At 44.0% G+C, this 19,000-nt stretch overlaps 1 protein-coding gene and 1 long non-coding RNA gene across 2 annotated transcripts in view; one reads left to right on the forward strand and one right to left on the reverse strand.

Moving 5' to 3' along the window:
- Positions 1 to 13,060, reverse strand: part of LOC140393594 (uncharacterized) — a 93,669-nt gene extending 80,609 nt beyond the window's left edge. Inside the window, exon 1 of the long non-coding RNA XR_011935683.1 lies at positions 12,995 to 13,060. This is a non-coding gene — a long non-coding RNA (uncharacterized lncRNA). The remainder of the gene's footprint in view (positions 1 to 12,994) is intronic.
- Positions 13,061 to 13,170: 110 nt separating this feature from the next.
- Positions 13,171 to 19,000, forward strand: part of lmtk2 (lemur tyrosine kinase 2) — a 193,684-nt gene continuing 187,854 nt past the window's right edge. The window contains exon 1 of the mRNA XM_072481547.1: positions 13,171 to 13,707. Within this exon, the coding sequence (XP_072337648.1) occupies positions 13,623 to 13,707 (85 nt within the window). The 5' untranslated portion in view covers positions 13,171 to 13,622. The remainder of the gene's footprint in view (positions 13,708 to 19,000) is intronic.

The raw sequence follows: 19,000 nt of genomic DNA on the forward strand, positions 1-19,000 counted from the left end.
GCAAAGGCCAGAATATCGGCCTCTTTCGCCTCCTGCACTCCCGGCTCATCCGCTATCCCAAATATAGCTAACCCCCAACCTGGCTTGACCCGGACCTTCACCACCTTTTAAATCACTCTTGCCACTCCCCTCCAGTACTCATCCAGTGCCGGACATGACCAAAACATATGTGTGTGGTTCGCCGGGCTTCCCAAGCACCTCCCGCACCTGTCCTCCACCCCGAAGAACCTGCTCAGCCTCACTCCCGTCATGTGTGCTCTGTGTAGAACCTTGAATTGTATCAGGCTAAGCCTGGCACACGAGGAAGATGAATTTACCCTACTTAGGGCATCAGCCCACAGACCATCCTCAATCTCCTCCCCCAGCTCTTCTTCCCATTTTCCCTTCAGCTCCTCTACCAGCGCCTCCCCCTCCTCTCTCATCTTCTGATATATTTCGGACACTTTGCCCTCCCCGACCCATACCCCCGAAATCTCTCTATCCTGGATCCCCTGTGTCAGGAGCAGCGGAAATTTCCTCACCTGTTGCCTCGTAAATGCCCTCACTTGCATGTATCTAAAGATATTCCCAGGGGGCAACTCATACTTTTCCTCCAGTGCCCTCCATACCCCCCCTACATAAATAATAAATTAACATTAACACCCCGACTTAATACAACAAGTATATACACCCCCTCAGACCCTCCAGTGTAAATAATAAAAACAAAAAAAGGATAAAGTGACCCCCCCCCCCCCCGAGTTGCTGCTGCCATTGACCAATGTCTACCACTCTGCCAGGAAGTCTCAGAACGGTTGCCACCACCTAAAGAACCCTTGTACCGACCCTCTGAAGGCAAATTTCACCCTCTCCAATTTAATGAACCCTGCCATATCGCTCATCCAGGATTCCACGCTTGGGGGCCTCGCATCTTTCCACTGAAGAAGAATCCTTCGCCGGGCTACCAGGGATGCAAAGGCCAGAATACCGGCCTCTTTCGCCTCCTGCATTCCTGGCTCCTCTGCCACCCCAAATATTGCGAGCCTCCAGCCCGGTTTGACCCTGGATCCTACCACCCTCGACACCGTCCTCGCTACGCCCTTCCAAAATTCCTCCAGCGCTGGGCATGCCCAGAACATATGGGTGTGGTTTGCTGGGCTCCCTGAGCACCTAACACACCTGTCCTCACCCCCAAAAAACCGACTCATCCTTGTCCCGGTCATGTGTGCCCTGTGCAGCACCTTAAACTGTATGAGGCTGAGCCTCGCGCACAATGAGGAAGAGTTCACCCTCCCCAGGGCATCTGCCTACGTCCCTTCCTCAATTTCCTCTCCCAACTCCTCCTCCCACTTACCTTTTACCTCCACCACCGAGGCCTTCTCCTGCAACACCTGGTAAGTTTCCGAGATCTCCCCCCCCCCGCCCCCCCCCAAGAGCACCCTGTCCTGTACTGTGTGTGGCAGTAGCCGCGGGAATTCCACCACCTGCCGTTTGGCAAACGCCCTTACCTGTAAGTACCTGAAGGTGTTCCCCGGGGGGAGCACGTACTTCTCCTCCAGCTCACCCAGGCTCGCGAACTTCCCGTCCACAAACAGGTCCCCCAACTTTAGGATCTGTATCTTCTGAGCCTCCGTCAGAGGGGTGGTCGCTAAGTTGATATAGGCCTCAAAGCAGGCTAGCCAGTGATTAAAGTCCTTTCTGGCGTCGCTAGACTGCGGATCCAGCTGCAGGCAATCTGCTTTGATTCGGAGGTCCATCTTCAAGAAAATCTTACTACAATAAATTGATGCACGATCAATTGTACAAAGACTCAAGTTGGATACAATTGTGGCTTTATTGCAGTAAGATGTGTGGCCTCCCACAGCAGCTGGTGAAATGGCTGCTGAATAGAGGACCTGCATATTTATACTCCTCCTACTGGGTGGAGCCAGCAGGCAGGGGCTACCGGCGAACCTATAGTACAGGTCCTACATTACATCACCTAATACAGGTGTAACAGTGGTTTATCACACCTATTACCCCTGGCACACAGTCCTCAATTCTCGAGGCCAAGATCTTGGCCAAGAACTTGGCGTCCACATTGAATAGTGAGAGCGGCCTACAAGACTCACACTGCTCCGTATCCTTATCCCGTTTTAAAGTCAGGGAGATCGAGGCCTGCGATAGCGTTGGGGGAGCAACCCCCACTCTCTCGCCTCATTGAACGCCCTCACCAACAAGGGCCCCAGGACCCTCGAGAACTTTTTATAGAACTCCACTGGATATCCGTATGGGCCCGGGGCCTTGGCCGACTGTTTCACCTCCAACTCCTCCACCACTTCTACCAGCCCAGAGGGGGATACCAGCCCCTCAACCAGGTCTTCCTCCATCCTTGGGAACTCCAACCCCCTCCAAAAACCGCCTCATCCCTCCACCCCGGCTGGGGTTTCCGACTCATACAACCTGCTATAAAAATCCCTAAACACTCCATTCACCCCCATCGGGTCCAAAACCGAGTCCCCCCCACTGTCCTTCACATTCCCGAGCTCCCTTGCTGCCTCCTGCTTCCTCAATTGATGCGCCAACACCCAGCTCGCCTTCTTCCAGTACTCGTAAACTACCTCCTTGCCTTTCCTCAGCTGCCCAACCACTTTCCCCATGGATAAAAGCCCAAACTCCATCTGCAGCTCCTTCAACAGCCCCACCTCTGGGGCCTCCGAATACCTCTTGTCCACCTGCAAGATCTCCTCCAACAGCCTTTCCATCTCCACCCACTCAGCCTTCTCCCTGTGCGCCCCTATCGAGCTAAACTCTCCCCTCACTACCGCACTCAATGCCTCCCACAACGTGGCCGCCGAAACCTCTCCTGTGTCGTTCAGCTCCACATACCCCCGAATGGCCGCCCTCACCCGCTCACAAACCTCCTCGTCCGACATAAGCGCCACATCCAGCCTCCACAGCGGGCGCTGGCCCCCTCCCTTATTTACCCGCAAGTCCACCCAATGAGGAGCATGATCCGACACAATCACTGAATATTCCACGTCGACCACCCCCGCCAACAGCGTCTTATCGAGAAAAAAAAGTCAATTTGGGAGTACACCCTGTGCACGTGAGAAGAACGAAAATTCCTTTGCCCTCGGCCTCCAAAACCTCCACGGACCCACCTCCCCCATGTGCTCCATAAACCCCCTCAGCTTCTTCGCTAAAGCTGACACCCTCCCTGATCTCGAACTCGACCGATCCAGCCTTGGATCCAGAACCATATTAAAATCCTCCCCATTATCAACCGGTGCGAGTCCAAATCAGGGATCTTACCCAGCACCTGCCTCATGAACTCCACATCGGCCCAATTCGGAGCATAAATATTCACCAGCACCACCGGCATCCCCTCCAATTTCCCACTCGCCATAACATACCTCCCCCCAAAGTCAGCCACTATACTCCCCACTTCGAACGCCACCACTTTGTTAATCAAAATTGCCACATTCCTCGTTTTGGAATCTAATCCTGAATGGAATACCTGTCCTTTCCTCAATCTAGTCTGATCCACAACCTTCAGGTGTGTTTCCTTAACAGAGTTACGTCCGCCTTTAGACTCTTTAAATGTGTGAACACACAAGCCCTCTTGACTGGCTTCAACCCTCTCACACCCCCCCCACCCCACCCCGCTGCCGATCAACCAAAACCCTCATCCCACACCTCCTCAGGCTCGCTCTCGGGTGCCCACCATCATCGATCCTCCCCATACCACGTTTCAAGAACCCCTTCCCTGTCCATCTAATGCCCTCTTCAATGCCTCAATTGAACCTGTCTCCACAATGCAGCACGGTAGCACAAGTGGATAGCACTGTGGCTTCACAGCGCCCGGGTCCCAGGTTCGATTCCCCGCTGGGTCACTTTCTGTGCGGGGTCTGCATGTTCTCCCCGTGTCTGAGTGGGTTTCCTCTGGGTGCTCCGGTTTCCTCTCACAGTCCAAAAGACGTGCAGGTTAGATGGATTGGCCATGATAAATTGCTCTTAGTGTCCAAAAAAGTTAGGAGGGGTTATTGGGTTACGGGGATAGGGTGGAAGTGAGGGATTGAGTGGGTCGGTGCAGACTCGATGGGCCGAATGGCCTCCGTCTGCACTGTATGTTCTATGTTCAAAAGGAAAAAATAGCAGGGCTACAGAGAAATAGCAGGGGAGTGGGACTAATTGCTTTCACTGGCATGAGGGAACAAATGGTCTGCTCCTGTACTGTGTGCCTTTCGGACTCATATCTTTACGGTAGCATTGAGGATAGCACAATTGCTTCACAGCTCCAGGGTCCCAGGTTCGAGTCCGGCTTGGGTCACTGTCTGTGCGGAGTCTGCACATCCTCCCCGTGTGTGCGTGGGTTACCTCCGGGTGCTCCGGTTTCCTCCCCCAGTCCAAAAATGTGCAGGTTAGGTGGATTGGCCACGATAAATTGCCCTTAGTGTTGGGTGGAGTTGCTGGGTTATGGAGATAGGGTGGAGGTGTTGACCTTGGGTGGGGTGCTCTTTCCAAGAGCCGGTGCAGACTCGATGGGCCGAATGGCTTCCTTCTGCACTGTAAATTCTATGACATCTATGACAATACATTCACACCCGAACCACTTGTGTGAAAAACCCAGTTTGCTTTTAACATCATCTCCCTTAGTAATTGAGCATTTCAAAATATGGACTGAGGAAAGATTTCCTTTTGTGTCTGAAAGAAAGTAGGTGCTCGTCTTCATTTATACTTTGTCAATGTTATATGCAGCAGCAGAAACAACACCACTTATGATGTGGATGTGGGAAGGCAACCTCTCTTTTTCAGCACCGGAAGAAATATGAAAAAAACATAATTAAAGAGATGGGTATACAAACATGAAAGGTTTGGCTTGACTCTGGACAGCTTTTTCTTTCAGTCCCTTTGAAATTAGGACATTTATCCTCTTATAATGAAAATAATTTCTACAAAGGGCTATATCTTTCTAGACCGCAGGGATCTTAATCGGCCCTCCTTAAATTGTACCAAAGTGGTGCACCCCAAACAAACTGTTCTAATACAGCTACAACATTGGGATCTATCCCAAAATGTGGAAAATTACCCAGTTATGTCTTGTCCACAAAACAGGACAAATCCAATTCAGCCAATTACTGCCTTATTAGTCTACTCTCTTAATTTCAGCAGTGATGGAAGGTATTATTGAGCAGTACACTTAGCAATTACTTGCTCGCCGATGCTTAGTTTAGCATAAGCCAGGGGCATTCTGCTCCAGACATGGACAAAAAAGCTGAATTCCAGAGAGTGACATCAAGGCAGCATTTGACCGAGTGTGGCATCAAAGAGCTAGAGCGACAGTAGATGGGAATTGGGTGGAAACTCTTCAATGATTTGAATCATACTTATTGCAAAGGAAGACTAGAGGTTTTTGGGAGTCAATCATATCCTAGGACATTGCTGCAGGAGGTCCTCAGGGAGTGTCCTAGCCCCAACCGTCTTCAGCTGTTTATTCAGTGACCTACCCTCCATCATGTGAGAAGTGGGGATGTTTACTGACAATTGCAGAATGTTAAGTACCATTCACAACTCCACGGATATCAAAACAGTCAGTGTCCACATGGACCTGGACAACATTCAGGCTTGAGCTGATGTGTGACACCAATTTTACTTGCCACTTAAGTGCCAGGAAATGATCATCTCCGAAATCCAACCATCTCACCGTGACATTCAACAGCCTTATCATCATTTAATCATAGAATCTCTACAGTGCAAAAGGAGGCCATTCGGCCCATCGGGTCTGCTCCAACACTTGGCCCATGCCCCAACCCTATCCCTGTAACCCCACTTACCCTTTTGGACACTAAGGGATAATTTAGCATGGTCAATCCATCTAACCTGCACATCTTTGGACTGTGGGAGGAAACCGGACTACCCGGAGGAAAACCATGCAAACATGTGAATCAGCAGACCTACTTAGAAGAAAAAAGCATATCTTTTTTAGTAAATATTTTATTGAGGCATTTATAATTTTAACAATTTTATACTTCAAATTTCAAAAAGAACAAAAACACAGCAATATAACTAACAAACCCTGTGAACACAGACCCCAGCCAACATGACTTACATACACAGTGCCACCTTCCCCAGCCCCCCCTCCATAGTGAAGCAAAAACGTCAGTCGTGAAGTTCAGGCAGCGTGGGCCGAGAAGGTTGGCTGGTCAGCATGGGTCCCGAAGGATGGATGGTTGGTAAAAATGGGTCCCGGGCAAAAAAGTTTGAAAAACATTGTGATCTAAATGACATAGTGCACATGCCTGGCTTCCAGGACACCCACAAAACTGGACCATGGAGCAACTATTACTCTCACCCCCACAAACCACATTAGTTAGGAAAACTCTTGAGTACTTTCAAAGCTGTAATCTCATTTTAGCATTCAGACAATTGCTATAAATAACTCCAGATTCAACCTTATGGCTTATGACGCTACATGAATCCCAATGAAATACTAGATTGTACTATAGTTGTACTATTTACCAGTAATCCACTCCAGATAAATGCCTGTAATCTTTCAGAAAATCTGGATGTTGTTTTAATTGTTAAATTACTGAGGAAGAGAATAAAAGTCATAATGCACAATTTGGAAAGGGTTTAAAGATTCTTTGCACATTACATTTTATATGCCAAGGGAACTTCACACTGTGTATTGATAAAAATATTCCACAGATATACAGAAAGCTATATAAATGGGTGAGGAGATCATCACATGGCACATGACAAAATATCTTGTAGGTTTCCATAGGTGGAAAACCAACAGCGTAATAAAAGCAAAAATACTGCGGACGTTGGCGATACGAAATAAAAACATAAAGTGTTGGAAAAACTCAGCATGCCTCGTAGCATCTGTGGAGAAAGAAACAGAGTTAACTTTTCAAGCCCACTGTTATAACCTGCCTGCTTACCATGTGTGTGTGTGTGTGTGTGTGAGTAAATGTTATTTCTTCGTGGCCCTCACAAAACCCACATACTCTTCTTCGGAATGGGAATAGAAACACGTTGGATCACAATTTATTTTATTATAAATAATACTGTTTTTATATTATTCTATAGAGCCTATTAAAATTCTTACGTGGTGGCAGTTTTCCATCAGTACTTGCAGTATAAATATTTCCAAAGGGAGCTGGTGCTCAAATGTACATTCCTCTTACACTTGTAACAATTACCTGTCAATGCACTAGGTGGCATTTTACTTTCCTCAGATTTTATGCACCATTTTTCTCAGTATGCACCTTGCAAATTTCATTACATTAAAGGTAGTACACAATGCAAATTTTTGTTGTGCATTTGCAGTTTGTGATTTCCCAGCATGTATTCTGAGCATGAGCGGTTATTAAGATGTTCCTGCAGGGGGGCTAGCAATATTTGGAGTAGTGGACGAACCGGGAGTGCAGGAGGCGAAAGAGGCCGGCATTCTGGCCTTTGAGTCCCTAGTAGCTCGGCGAAGGATCTTGCTAATGTGGAAGGAGGCGAAGCCCACCAGCCTGGAGGCCTGGATAAATGATATGGCTGGGTTCATAAAGTTGGAGAGGATTAAGTTCGCCTTGAGAGGGTCTGCGCAGGGGTTCTACAGGCGGTGGCAACCGTTCCTAGACTATCTCGCGGAGCGTTAGAGGAAGGTCGGTCAGCAGCAGCAGCAACCTTGGGGGGGGGGGGGGGGAACGTCCTGGGAGGGGGGGGGGGGGAGAAAGGGGGGACTGCCTGGGAGGGTGGATGAGCAAGAGATAACATGAAGGGTTGGGGAAACTGGCATGTACGGGTGAGGGCCAGTGTACAAAGCTGTGTAAATATATCATTTTGCCATGTATATATCTTGCTCTGCGCGATTTCTCGTTTTCTTTGTGTTACGAGGGGGGGTGGGGGGGGGGGGGTTATTGTTTGTAAGGGAGAAAAATTGTGTTAAAAAACTTTAAGAAATATATTTTTAAAACAAAAAGATGTTCCTGCAGGTGATTACCTCATTTATAATGGAAGATAAATCACAACTTTTCAAATAGAGTTGGATAGAGCAATGGATATATTGTTCCCTTGTCTTGCAGATTGAAGTCTGCTAACCACGTGGTCTAATATTCATAAAGTACTGAGCAAGGGCCAGTTAGAGATAGGCACCAAAGGTAGGAAGTCCTCACAGTACTGCCCTCAACCCGATCAGCACAATACATTCCAATGATTGTAAGAGGTCTTCAGATGTCATGCAAGGTATAATGCAAATTCATATCCTACTTAATGTCAGATATCTTTTGGAAATAAATTTAGAGTACCCAATTATATTTTTTCCAATTAAAAGGCAATTTAGCATGTCCAATCCACCTATCCTGCACTTATCTTATAATAACATCCTGAGGTTTATGTAAACAAAAATAGCAGGCACCAATTTTCTCAACTGCAGGCTGGGGGTGATTTTTTTTCAAAAGTTTAAATGGCTTGGGGCTTTAAATGACTTGACAGCTTTACAATTCCAGAATGTATCCACTATTTACACATATTCATGCCTACTCCTAACAATCCCAAAGGGCACCTGACACCTCCCAAAGGGCACCTGACTGTCCCAAATAACTCCAGCAGCTTTAGACCTTTTTCTTCAAATATCTAAAGCCCATGAGTAGCGTTTTAGATGTCATTTTTTACACGTGAACCACAGATGTGCAAACTACAGTCCCCCCCAATTCCCCTGCCACCCATTGCAGTGAAAAAGATGGATGTGGGACATACTAAATGGGAAGGGCTCCAATGCTGTTTTGGTTGAGGCATAGAGACCTCTAAATTTATAAAAATTCAGGCTCAAGATGTTAGCTTCAACAACTTGAGATACTGTTTATGAGAATAACAGAAATATGGAATCAATCTTTAGATATTGTTCTTAAAGCTCCAAGGTATACATAATTTAGCCATCAAAGACCGAAAGCTCATGGACCATGTAGCTGTTCAGTCTAAGAAAAGGATGCACTTTTAAATAAGGCAAGAAATGTTATACAATGTAAAGGATAATTTATTACACACTGTAGGTGCATGTCTCTTAAATATTAAAAGTGTTCACTGATTTGCATTCTTGAATTCAAATCTTAGGTGAGTTACAGCCCTTCATTCCTCTCCCCCACTTCAAATACTCATTATTTATATCTGAGTCCATGCCCATATTAGAGTGTGATAACTATTAGACACACCCTATCATCATTCTGATGACCATATGCATGCCATTTCCAGAAAGGTCAATAGATAGAAAGTCAGGGATGGGAAGGCAACACCCCGACTCCGTCGTTCCCCACCAACCTCCCTTTCCCTCTCTCTCCCCACCCCCATTGACTCCATCCATTGACTCCATCTACACCTCCCGCTGCTTGGGGAAAGCGGGCAGCATAATCAAAGATCCCTCCCACCTGGCTTACTCACTCTTCCAACTTCTTCCATCGGGCAGGAGATACAGAAGTCTGAGAACACGCACGAACAGACTCAAAAACAGCTTCTTCCCCACTATCACCAGACTCCTAAATGACCCTCTTATGGACTGACCTCATTAGCACTACACCCTGAATGCTTCATCCGATGCCAGTGCTTATGTAGTTACATTGTATATGTTGTGATGCCCTATTATGTATTTTCTTTTATTCCCTTTTCTTCTCATGTACTTAATGGTCTGTTGAGCTGCTCGCAGAAAAATACTTTTCACTGTACCTCGGTACATGTGACAATAAACAAATTCAATCCAATCCAATCCCCGCCTTTCCTTTCCCTTCTGTTGGTACAGAGGCGAGGGTATCTGGTCTCTCCAGCGCAAAGTTTAGTGCTTTTACTGTTTGTCTTTTTTGTACAACTGTGTTGTGAACTGTTTAATAATCAGAGTATCCAACCACCCCCCCCCCCCCTCCCCTGTTCTTCAACACAAAATTAGTGTTTGTACCGTTTGGCCTTGTATATATTTTTTACTGTTTAATAAAAAGATATGGGAAGCGTGGATCGATTCTACTGTAGAAAGCCCAAATTGCAGTGTTTCAGCTGCTGCTCCTTGTGCAGTCAACTAATTCAGCAAAGATGATGGATCAAACTAAGAGCCTTCCTGGTTGATGCAACTAACAACTTGCATTTATGTAACACCCTTTAAAAAAAATACATATTGTTAATGGCATTTTCCAATTTTAACAGTTTTTCCATGTCTCTCCCTGATACTCCCCTGGGTTCCTTCCTTGTCCCCCCCCCACCCCTTGTTCCTCCCCCCCACCCCCCTTGTTCCTCTTTGTGTTCCTGTCTGCCCTGATCAGTCCCCCCTCCCCACTTTCTTCCTAATCACTATTGACTTCGAACAGGTCTTGGAACAGGCTGATGAATAGCCCCACGCTTTGTAGAAGCCCTCATCGTGATCCTCGGATGGGGTATTTGATCTTCTCCAGGTGGAGAATTTCCAACAGGTCTGCCAGCCAGTCTGCAGCTGTGGGTGGTGCTGCTGATCGACTAGGATTCTCCAGCATGTGATTAAGTAAGCAAAAGCCATAGCCCTCTTCCCCATATGTAGTTCTGGCTGGTCCAAAACCCCGAAGACTGCCACTCTCATGTACGGCTGCACCCTCATCCCCAAAACCTAGGACATCCCCTCAAAGAAGGCTGTTTAGAACCTGACAAGTCTGAGGCAGGCCCAGAACATGTGAATGTGGTTCGCCAGGCCTCCCTGGCACCATTCACATTTGTCCTCCATCTCCAGGAAGAACCTGTTCATTTGGGTTCCGGTTAGGTGCGCTCTGTGCACCACTTTAAACTGCATGAGGCTTAGCCTTGTGCAGGAGGAGGTGGAGTCAGCCCTACTTAGTGCTTATATGTAGCATCTTTAACATACTAGAACACCCCTCAAGCCTTATCAGGCAAAAATTGACAGAGAACCAAAGAAGGAGCTATTAGGACTGGTAGTCAAAAGCTTGATAAAAGAGGTAGATTTTAAGGAGCATCTTAAAAGGAAAGGTGGAGTGACAAACAATTCTTCTGAGTGATGACATTTTCCAGTGAGCAATTGTGGTAGCTTGTAAACATATTTTATTTATATATATTTATTTTTAAAAATTTAGTGTACCCAATTCTTTTTTTCCCCAATTAAGGGGCAATTTAGCATGGCCAACCCGCCCACCCTGCACATCTTTTTGGGTTGTGGGGGTGAGACCCACGCAGACACGGGGAGATTGTGAAACATATTTTAATATATTGTTATGGGTCAAACTTTAGAGAACCCCAACATGTATCATGGAGTTCAGCTGACCCACAACTTTTAATAGATTGTGGTATGGGGAGCACATGGCTCACTCTACAGGTATGGTACTTCAGAAATGGACCAGTTTTTAAAAAAAAACAGCAAAACAATGTTTATTCTATGAACTCAAGTTAACCTTTTTAAAACAAACAGTGAATATCATAGCAACCAGTAAATCAAATACACCCCCCAAAGAATACAACACTAAGTAATCTGTATGCTGTCCTTTTACACCCAGAAGACTTAACAAACCTTCAAACAGAAGCACATCAGAGTTTACATTCAATACTGACAACATTTATAATTCTGAATTCACCAAATGATTAAGAGATAGTCTTTCATGGCCGAGAACTCAACAATACTGCTGCTTTGGCTGACTTCAGCTGCAACACACTGGAAAACAAAACCAAAAAAACAGACACACCCAAGCTCTTCTCAAAGTGAAACTAAAAAGCAGAACCAGAGCTCAGCTCCACCCACACTCTGACATCACTGCAGTAACATGAGCAGCTAACCATTTCTTAAAGCGACATTCTCATGACAGTTTACAAAAATACCCTTTTCTTCATTGGATCTCTAATAGAGGTCATGTTCAATCACTAGTTGTAACAGTGACCCACCTTAGTTTCAAATAAAGTTGATGTATAGTACTGTTAGAAATCAACAGATCTATTAGTCAATAATCATAAGTCTCACACCTCGCATTTTGTTGGTGTTGGCAGACCCGCAAGATGCCCATAGGTTTAAAATGTAATGATTTTTAACCTGTAGTTCAGTTTTAACAATAGATCAGTTGCAGCAAGTTTCAATTATAGAAACAGGTGAGTTTAAGTTTCCTGGAATCATAAGAAATGTCTTGTATTCATTGGATGCCCTTCCAAATTAATTAAGAATTATTAATAATTGTTCACCTAAGAGCAAGAAAGGTGACATTTAATAGAGATGTTAAAAATTCTGAAGTTTTTGAAGAAAGCCATGGGCAGGTGCAAAGAACATGTTATGATGACCTGGAATGCGCAGCCTGAAAGAGCCGTGGGAGGCATATTCAATTGTGGCTTTCAAGAGAGAGATATAAAAAAAACCTAAGTGGAAAAAGGGAGAGTGCGACTCCTCCCTTTCAAAAGAGATATTAAAAACTGGGCGGCACAATGGTTAGCACTGCTGCCTCACAGCCCCATGGGCCCTGTTCAATTCTGGCCTTGGGTGGTGACAAAACATTCTCTCTGTGTCTGTGTAGGTTTCCTCCCACAGTCCAAAGGTGTGCAGGTTAGGTGGATTGGTCATGATAAATTGCCCCCAAGTGTCCAAATCTGTGCAGATTAGGTGAGGTTATGGGGTAAGGGCAGGGGAGTGGGCCTAGGCACAGTGCTCTTTCAGAGGGTCAGTGCAGACTCGATGGGCTGAATGTCCTCCTTCTGCACTGTAGGAATTCTATGGAAGAGCTATGTGGAAAAAGGGAGAGTGGAACTCCCTCTCAAAAGAAATATAAAAAATAGAAGAGCTATGTGGAAAAAGGGAGAGTGGGACTCGTCCCTTTCGAAGAAATATGAATGGCCTTCTTCTGCCTTGTAAGATTCTCGACAAAATGTCTGTTAAAATTTTTTTACTCCTTGACACAATTGAAATTGAGTCACGTAAAGGGTTGGCAATAGTCGCATTAAGAATAAACAGGGGGGGGGGGGGAGGAAAAAAAGGCGAAACAATACTGAACTCGAGGATGTTGCTCCATTCACTTGGCCCTCAAGCAACACCTTCGCAAGAGCCTACCTCAAGTTGCCCCTGCCTGCCTCCCTCGGTTGCTAAGCGAGTGACGCAACATTGGAAGGAGCGAGCCCGTCCATCACCGCCTCTGGGTCGGATGTCCCGCCCTACCAGGGACGGCGAGGCGTACGATTGGCCAAGAACCGCTGTCAACCAGGGCCGGGGGGAGGGAGAAACGGGGCTAGCTGTCTCCTGACGTGGGTGCGTATCATGGCGGCCGTGGGAAAAGCGTCGGGAGGTGGGCGGTCGTGTCGCTAGCGAAAGCGCAAATTTAAAAAAAAAAGCCATCACCGCGGAGAAGGAAAAAATGTACAGAGTGTCACCGGACCGGTGGAATAATGTTTAGGGGTTGGGACCTGAGAGGAATATCGGCGCGGAGCGGCGGTCGCGGCCTGTGAGTAAGGATGAGTTTCTGTGGCCCAACTCCAGCGACTGTTTGCTGCCGAAAGAAAAGCGCCGCAAGGGGAGAGCGCGGCTGTCCGCCAGTTGCCGGCGGCGTTTAAGAGGGTGGGTGGGAAGGTTTGTCGTTAACATCGACTCTTCTTGACGGGGATCTGTCCGTCCCGTGTAAATGCTTCAGATCGACGGTCGCTCGAGTCCCTGACGACGAAGAGCAAGTCAATCCCGGCCGAGAATGGCGATACCCGCCGGCATTCTCTTACTGACACTGTTGGCATTGCGCAGCGTCCAAGGTGCTCCACTTCCGCAAACAGGTGCAGGTCAGTCCACATTGCATCCATCAAATAACAAAAACACTTGGCTGTAGCACGTTAATTGTCCACGTGGAAAAACAATAAAATCTAGCTATTGGGCTACTTGAAAATATACTGTGCAAAAAAAATGATGTGGATGACCGGTTTGTTTATTGAGAAGTCGTTTATTTTCAACAAATCAAATGTGCATGTTATGGTGAGTTGTAACTGGATGTCTCTGCCTGCCTCAATTTCCAGTCACTTACTGAAATCATAAATGACATAGGCTACTTCGTAGGTAGTTGTGGAGTGTAATATTTGTTTGATTGAAGATAATATGGAGTTGCACCGTTTATTCTCTCTGTCAAACTGATTCTTTGTCCTAATATTCAGGTGCTTTAAGGTGCCTTCCTCAAAAGTGACTGCCTGCCATCTTGGAAAATCTCGGATTAAGTAATACCCTCTCATCATTGTGCACAATTTATTCAGTGTTAAATTGAACTGCACCATATAAAGCCAAATGCAGTATTACTGTGTCAAAGTTTGGAACTGAATAGGATTAAACTGCTTGGATTAAAATATCTGCCATTTTAAAAATCAGAATGCTAATTTTCAGTTCTGTAAAGCGGCTCAACTGCATCTCTGGATTGATTTTTGGTTTTGCATCAAATCATTAACTCAATTCAAATCCAGTTTCCTGATTCTTGAACATATTTTAATTTTGGCTGAATTGGTTGCTTGTATGTCGTTGCCTTTGTAGATAAGATTAAGATGTCTCTTGTAATATTGGTGTCGAGCAGAACTGCAGTTTCTGTGTTTCATTTATGTGAAAACGAATTGATAGCAATCAGACTAATTTATGCAGCGAAACAGATGGTTGGACATACATTGCACCTTTTATTTCAAACCACCAAAATATTACAGTGATGGTCTATTTTAGTCATATCCCAGATGTTCAGTAACAAAATTGACTTATGCATTTTTATTTGGCATATAATGCAGTATTAATTTGTCAAATGTCTATTCATGTTATACCATGGAGTATATGGAATAGGTTTTGACAACATGACTAACCCAATTTTGAGTTACGATGGAAGACACAAAGCACCTTTCCAGAATAAACATTTCAGGAAAGGTTGATTCTCTCAGTTTTGCATAACTCTGTCAGTGGACTTGAAGGTAATGGTTTTCTTGTGCAACCTTGGTTTTGGGGTGGAAGGCACAAGGATCTAAAGAACAGCAGGAGGTAACAAAATATTTCTAATCCAACATCAATGGCTTGACTTCAAAGCATGGAGTGATTGCTTGCTTTTGCCTTCTCACTTTTGTGACTGGCAGCACTGCTGAAAGCCAAAACAGCAGCAACTGAAACATGCAAGTGCCACTGTGAAGAACTTTTAATTTACTCCCACTTCCACTTGTGGTGCATTCTAATCAGTGAGGTGTTGGGGATACAGAGAAAAGATGATAGATTTGTTTTCCACAAAAATAAGTGTAAAGCATGTTGCATATGCACATCAATTCATCTTTCTTTACAGTGCTGTGCATTATTTAAATAAGCTAGTTTGTACAATGGGTATAAAACCAAATGAGACCTGAGCCACTCATGGCCATTTTTATTTGTTTGTAGTTGATAGAATTTAATGGTGGGCAGTTTCTTCGGATGAAGTGTGGTTTTCTCTCTTCCACCAGATTGATAAAAGCATCTTGTGTAATATGGGTGACTTCATAAAATAGCAATCAGTTTAGTCACTTGAGAATATGGATTTCAATCTAACTATAATTATTGAGACATGGTTGGAATGGGAGAATATGGATTTCAGTCTAACTATAATTATTGAGATATGGTTGGAATGAAAATAAATGGAGGGACAAGCAGTATGATTCAAATGTAATGTTGCTCTTCGAGAACATGCTGTTGACATTTGAGTTCCTACAAATGCTGTTTGGCTGGTGAGTGGGTTGTCTGATTTAAATATTTTGCTGATTTTTGGTTTTGACTCCCACTACTCACTGACAAATCGTGTACACTCCCAACAACCCTCTGAAGAAATTTCTGTGAATTTTCTAGCTCTATTAATGATTACTTGAAATTGATAATCCCTTGCTGCTGACTTCCCAACCAGAGGAAATTATCTTTTCCTATTCATAACTTTTACAATTCATCTTCCCATTTTTTGCACCACTGAAAGTACATTCAGTATTTCCTCAATTATAGTTTCCCATCCTTTGCATCATCAGTGAATCCAAAACCTGTTCTTTAGGACTTTAACAGCATTTTATTAAAGGGGTATCTGAATCTGTGGCTTAATCAATATTCATTGTCCATACTTTGCATTTCAGATTATATTGTTGTTATGATTTCCCAACTATTCTTATCTCACATTGCACCCTTCATTTCCTGGAACTAAATTTAGCAATGCCTTCCTCTTTCCTTAATTAAAAACAAAAAAATGATTGAAATTCTCTGGATATGGCATCATCTTTGTAGAGAGAAGCTGAAAGTTTCAGGCCAGTGTTCTTCCATCAGAATCCTTTGTTTCTTCTACGGTAGAGTTTTTATCTCTCATTTCAAAACCGTTTTCTTATCTCTTTACCTGAAGGTATTTTCTTGTTGTTGTAACTTACCCTCCTACTTATGACACAATAGTTGCTGTTTCTCCCTCAAACATTGATTTCTCCACATTCCCTGCTGCATTGGCTTAAATCCTTCCTATTGCACTGTTTAATCTCTCTGCAAGGGTATAATTTTTTCTGGGTCATTGGTTCAAACATGGACAAACTACAGTAAACTTTACACTGTTCTCCTTTTTCCCCCCTACCACTTATGAATGTTTATCCACCCATTCCATGATGTCTTTCACTCTCAATCCCTACCAACATTTTTTTGAATACCACTATCCTTGTCCACCTGCCTTGCAACCCCTTGGATATTGTTTGCTCAACAGTGGCATGATTTTGCTCAGGATCATTTTACCGAGTAACTGTCAACTTCCTACTTGTCTAACAAGTATCTTTGGATAGCACTAGTAAACCAAGGATTCCATGAGCCTTTTGACCTTGTCCCTCTCAGTTAACCAAGAGATCAACAGCTTTGCATTATTCTGAACTATGTGGCACTTTTACTTGGAATACAATTCAACTGGATCTCAAAGGTGATTACTGCTGCCTTCTGTCCTCTTGCAGCTCAAACTTATATGACTATCCTAATTTGTGAAATAGTAAATTGTATCACTTTTATAACTAATTAATTAACTATTACCACTTGCAGGGGTGGCACAGTGATGCAGTGTTAAGCATTGCTGCCTCATGAGACCGAGGACCCGGGTTCAATCCTGGCCTCAGGTCACTGTCGTGTGGAGTTTGCACGTTCTTCCTGTGTCTGCGTGGGTTGCGCCCCCACAACCCAAAGATGTGCAGTGTAGGTGGATTGGCCATAATAAATTGCCCCTTAATTGGAAAAAAATAATTCGGTATTCTAAATTAATTTTAAGAACTATTACCGTGCAACTATTGCAGTCAGTTCACAGTCCCAAGGTCAGTGTTGTTCAATGTGTCTGTCGAAATATACAGGCCAGGTGCATAAAGTATTGGTCTTCCTCTGAAGCGTCAATGTCTGAAATCTTGAGGTACCTTCAGGCCATCATGGGATATTGGAATATTACTTCAACGTCTTGGACTGCTGTTGGTGTAGCAATACAGTTGCAGAAGTTTGGACCTTTTACTAGATTTTTTGTGCAACATTTACAATCCTATTCTATGTAGTAGGGGCGCAGAACAAAAATCCCATAAATTAAAAACACTTTTACGAAAACATTTTGATTCAAAAGTTCTAGATTTGCAGATAAATATCAAATATGCTTGACTCATCCAAAAATGTGGTCATGGCCTTCTACGTTATCTTGGTGATTTATTTACATGTACAAATAGTTTAACATGTCTTAAAACCACCAACAGGTTGAATTTCAAACACAAGAAGGTGTTAAAATACCTTGTGATAAAGTAACATGTGACCAAATGAGGAGTGGCACTTTAAAAACCTACTTGTTTGTTTGGTAGCATATGTAGTATATTACTGATACAGCAAATATAACCTAGTTAAGATGATATGTTGGGGAGGGGTTAGTGAAACCATCTGGTTATTAGAAATTGATTGTAAGTCTTTTTAATCATTTAATTTGTGGCATTGTTGCATATCTATTTACCATAGATTGCATTTGAATCTGTTTTCATTGTTTAATTGTTGTTAATAACCGTATTCTTGCCGGCTGTCTATTGTAAATGTCTGTGACCAGACAGCAAATTGAATATTTATTGTTTTCATTCTGTTTTGAATTCTTAAGTGTTGTCCTTTCACTATGTTATTTTTGGCTTGAGTCATAAAAACCTTAATGGGTGGTCTCACAGTTTGAATTGCATCTTGACTGACACTGATACTCCAACTTTACATAGAGAAAGTTTTCTCGTCTCGCCGAGTATGCTTTTCCATATTACCTTGTTGAACCTTTTTGTATGTTAGCTGCAAATGAGCATTGACTATGTTCATTTAAAAAAAATAAAGTTAGGGTAACCAATTCTTTTTTTCTTCCAATTAAGGGGCAATTTAGTGTGGCCAATTCCACATGGACAGTGACCCGGGGCCGGGATCAAACCCGGATCCTCAGCACTGTAAGGTAGCAGTGCTAGCCACTGCACCTCTGTGCTACCCCTTTTTGACTGTGTTCATAGATGTTGGGTAGTCAAAACTGGAGTTAAGGGAGAAAAGTGATTTTTCCTTTTGACCAAAGTGGAATAGTTACAATTCTATGGTAAGTTATTTACTTGAATATCATTAAGGCAGAGATAGCTAGATTTTTGATTAGGAAGGAGTGAAAGGTTAATTGGGGAGGTAGGCAGCAATATGTTCAGATTAAAATCAGATCAGCAATTAACTTATTGAATGACCTTGCAGGCTCAAGCGGGCGAGTGGCTACTCCTAATTCTTATGTATTTGCATGCCACCGATACTGTGGTACAAATGGTGCCAAAAGGTGTCTTTGGATTGGAGATTAACCAATTTTTTAATTCAAAGGTTGAAAAATGAGATGTTAGAAGTCTAACCCATGCTCTGTCCCTCATGTGCATGGGTGGCTTTGCATGGCCAAATGAGCCAATAACTTGTCTGCCAGTTCACTCGAATGTGCTGTCAAGTAACCGTGGAGAAACCTACTGTTAAAGAAAGAAAATGATCAAAATTAACATATTGTCATGTGATGAACATTGGAATAAGAGTAGTTTTGTTTGGAAAATGTAGGGGTGGGGAGAGGAGGCAAAATATAGC

Source organism: Scyliorhinus torazame, chromosome 17 (assembly GCF_047496885.1).
Source record: "Scyliorhinus torazame isolate Kashiwa2021f chromosome 17, sScyTor2.1, whole genome shotgun sequence".
NCBI lineage: Eukaryota > Metazoa > Chordata > Chondrichthyes > Carcharhiniformes > Scyliorhinidae > Scyliorhinus > Scyliorhinus torazame.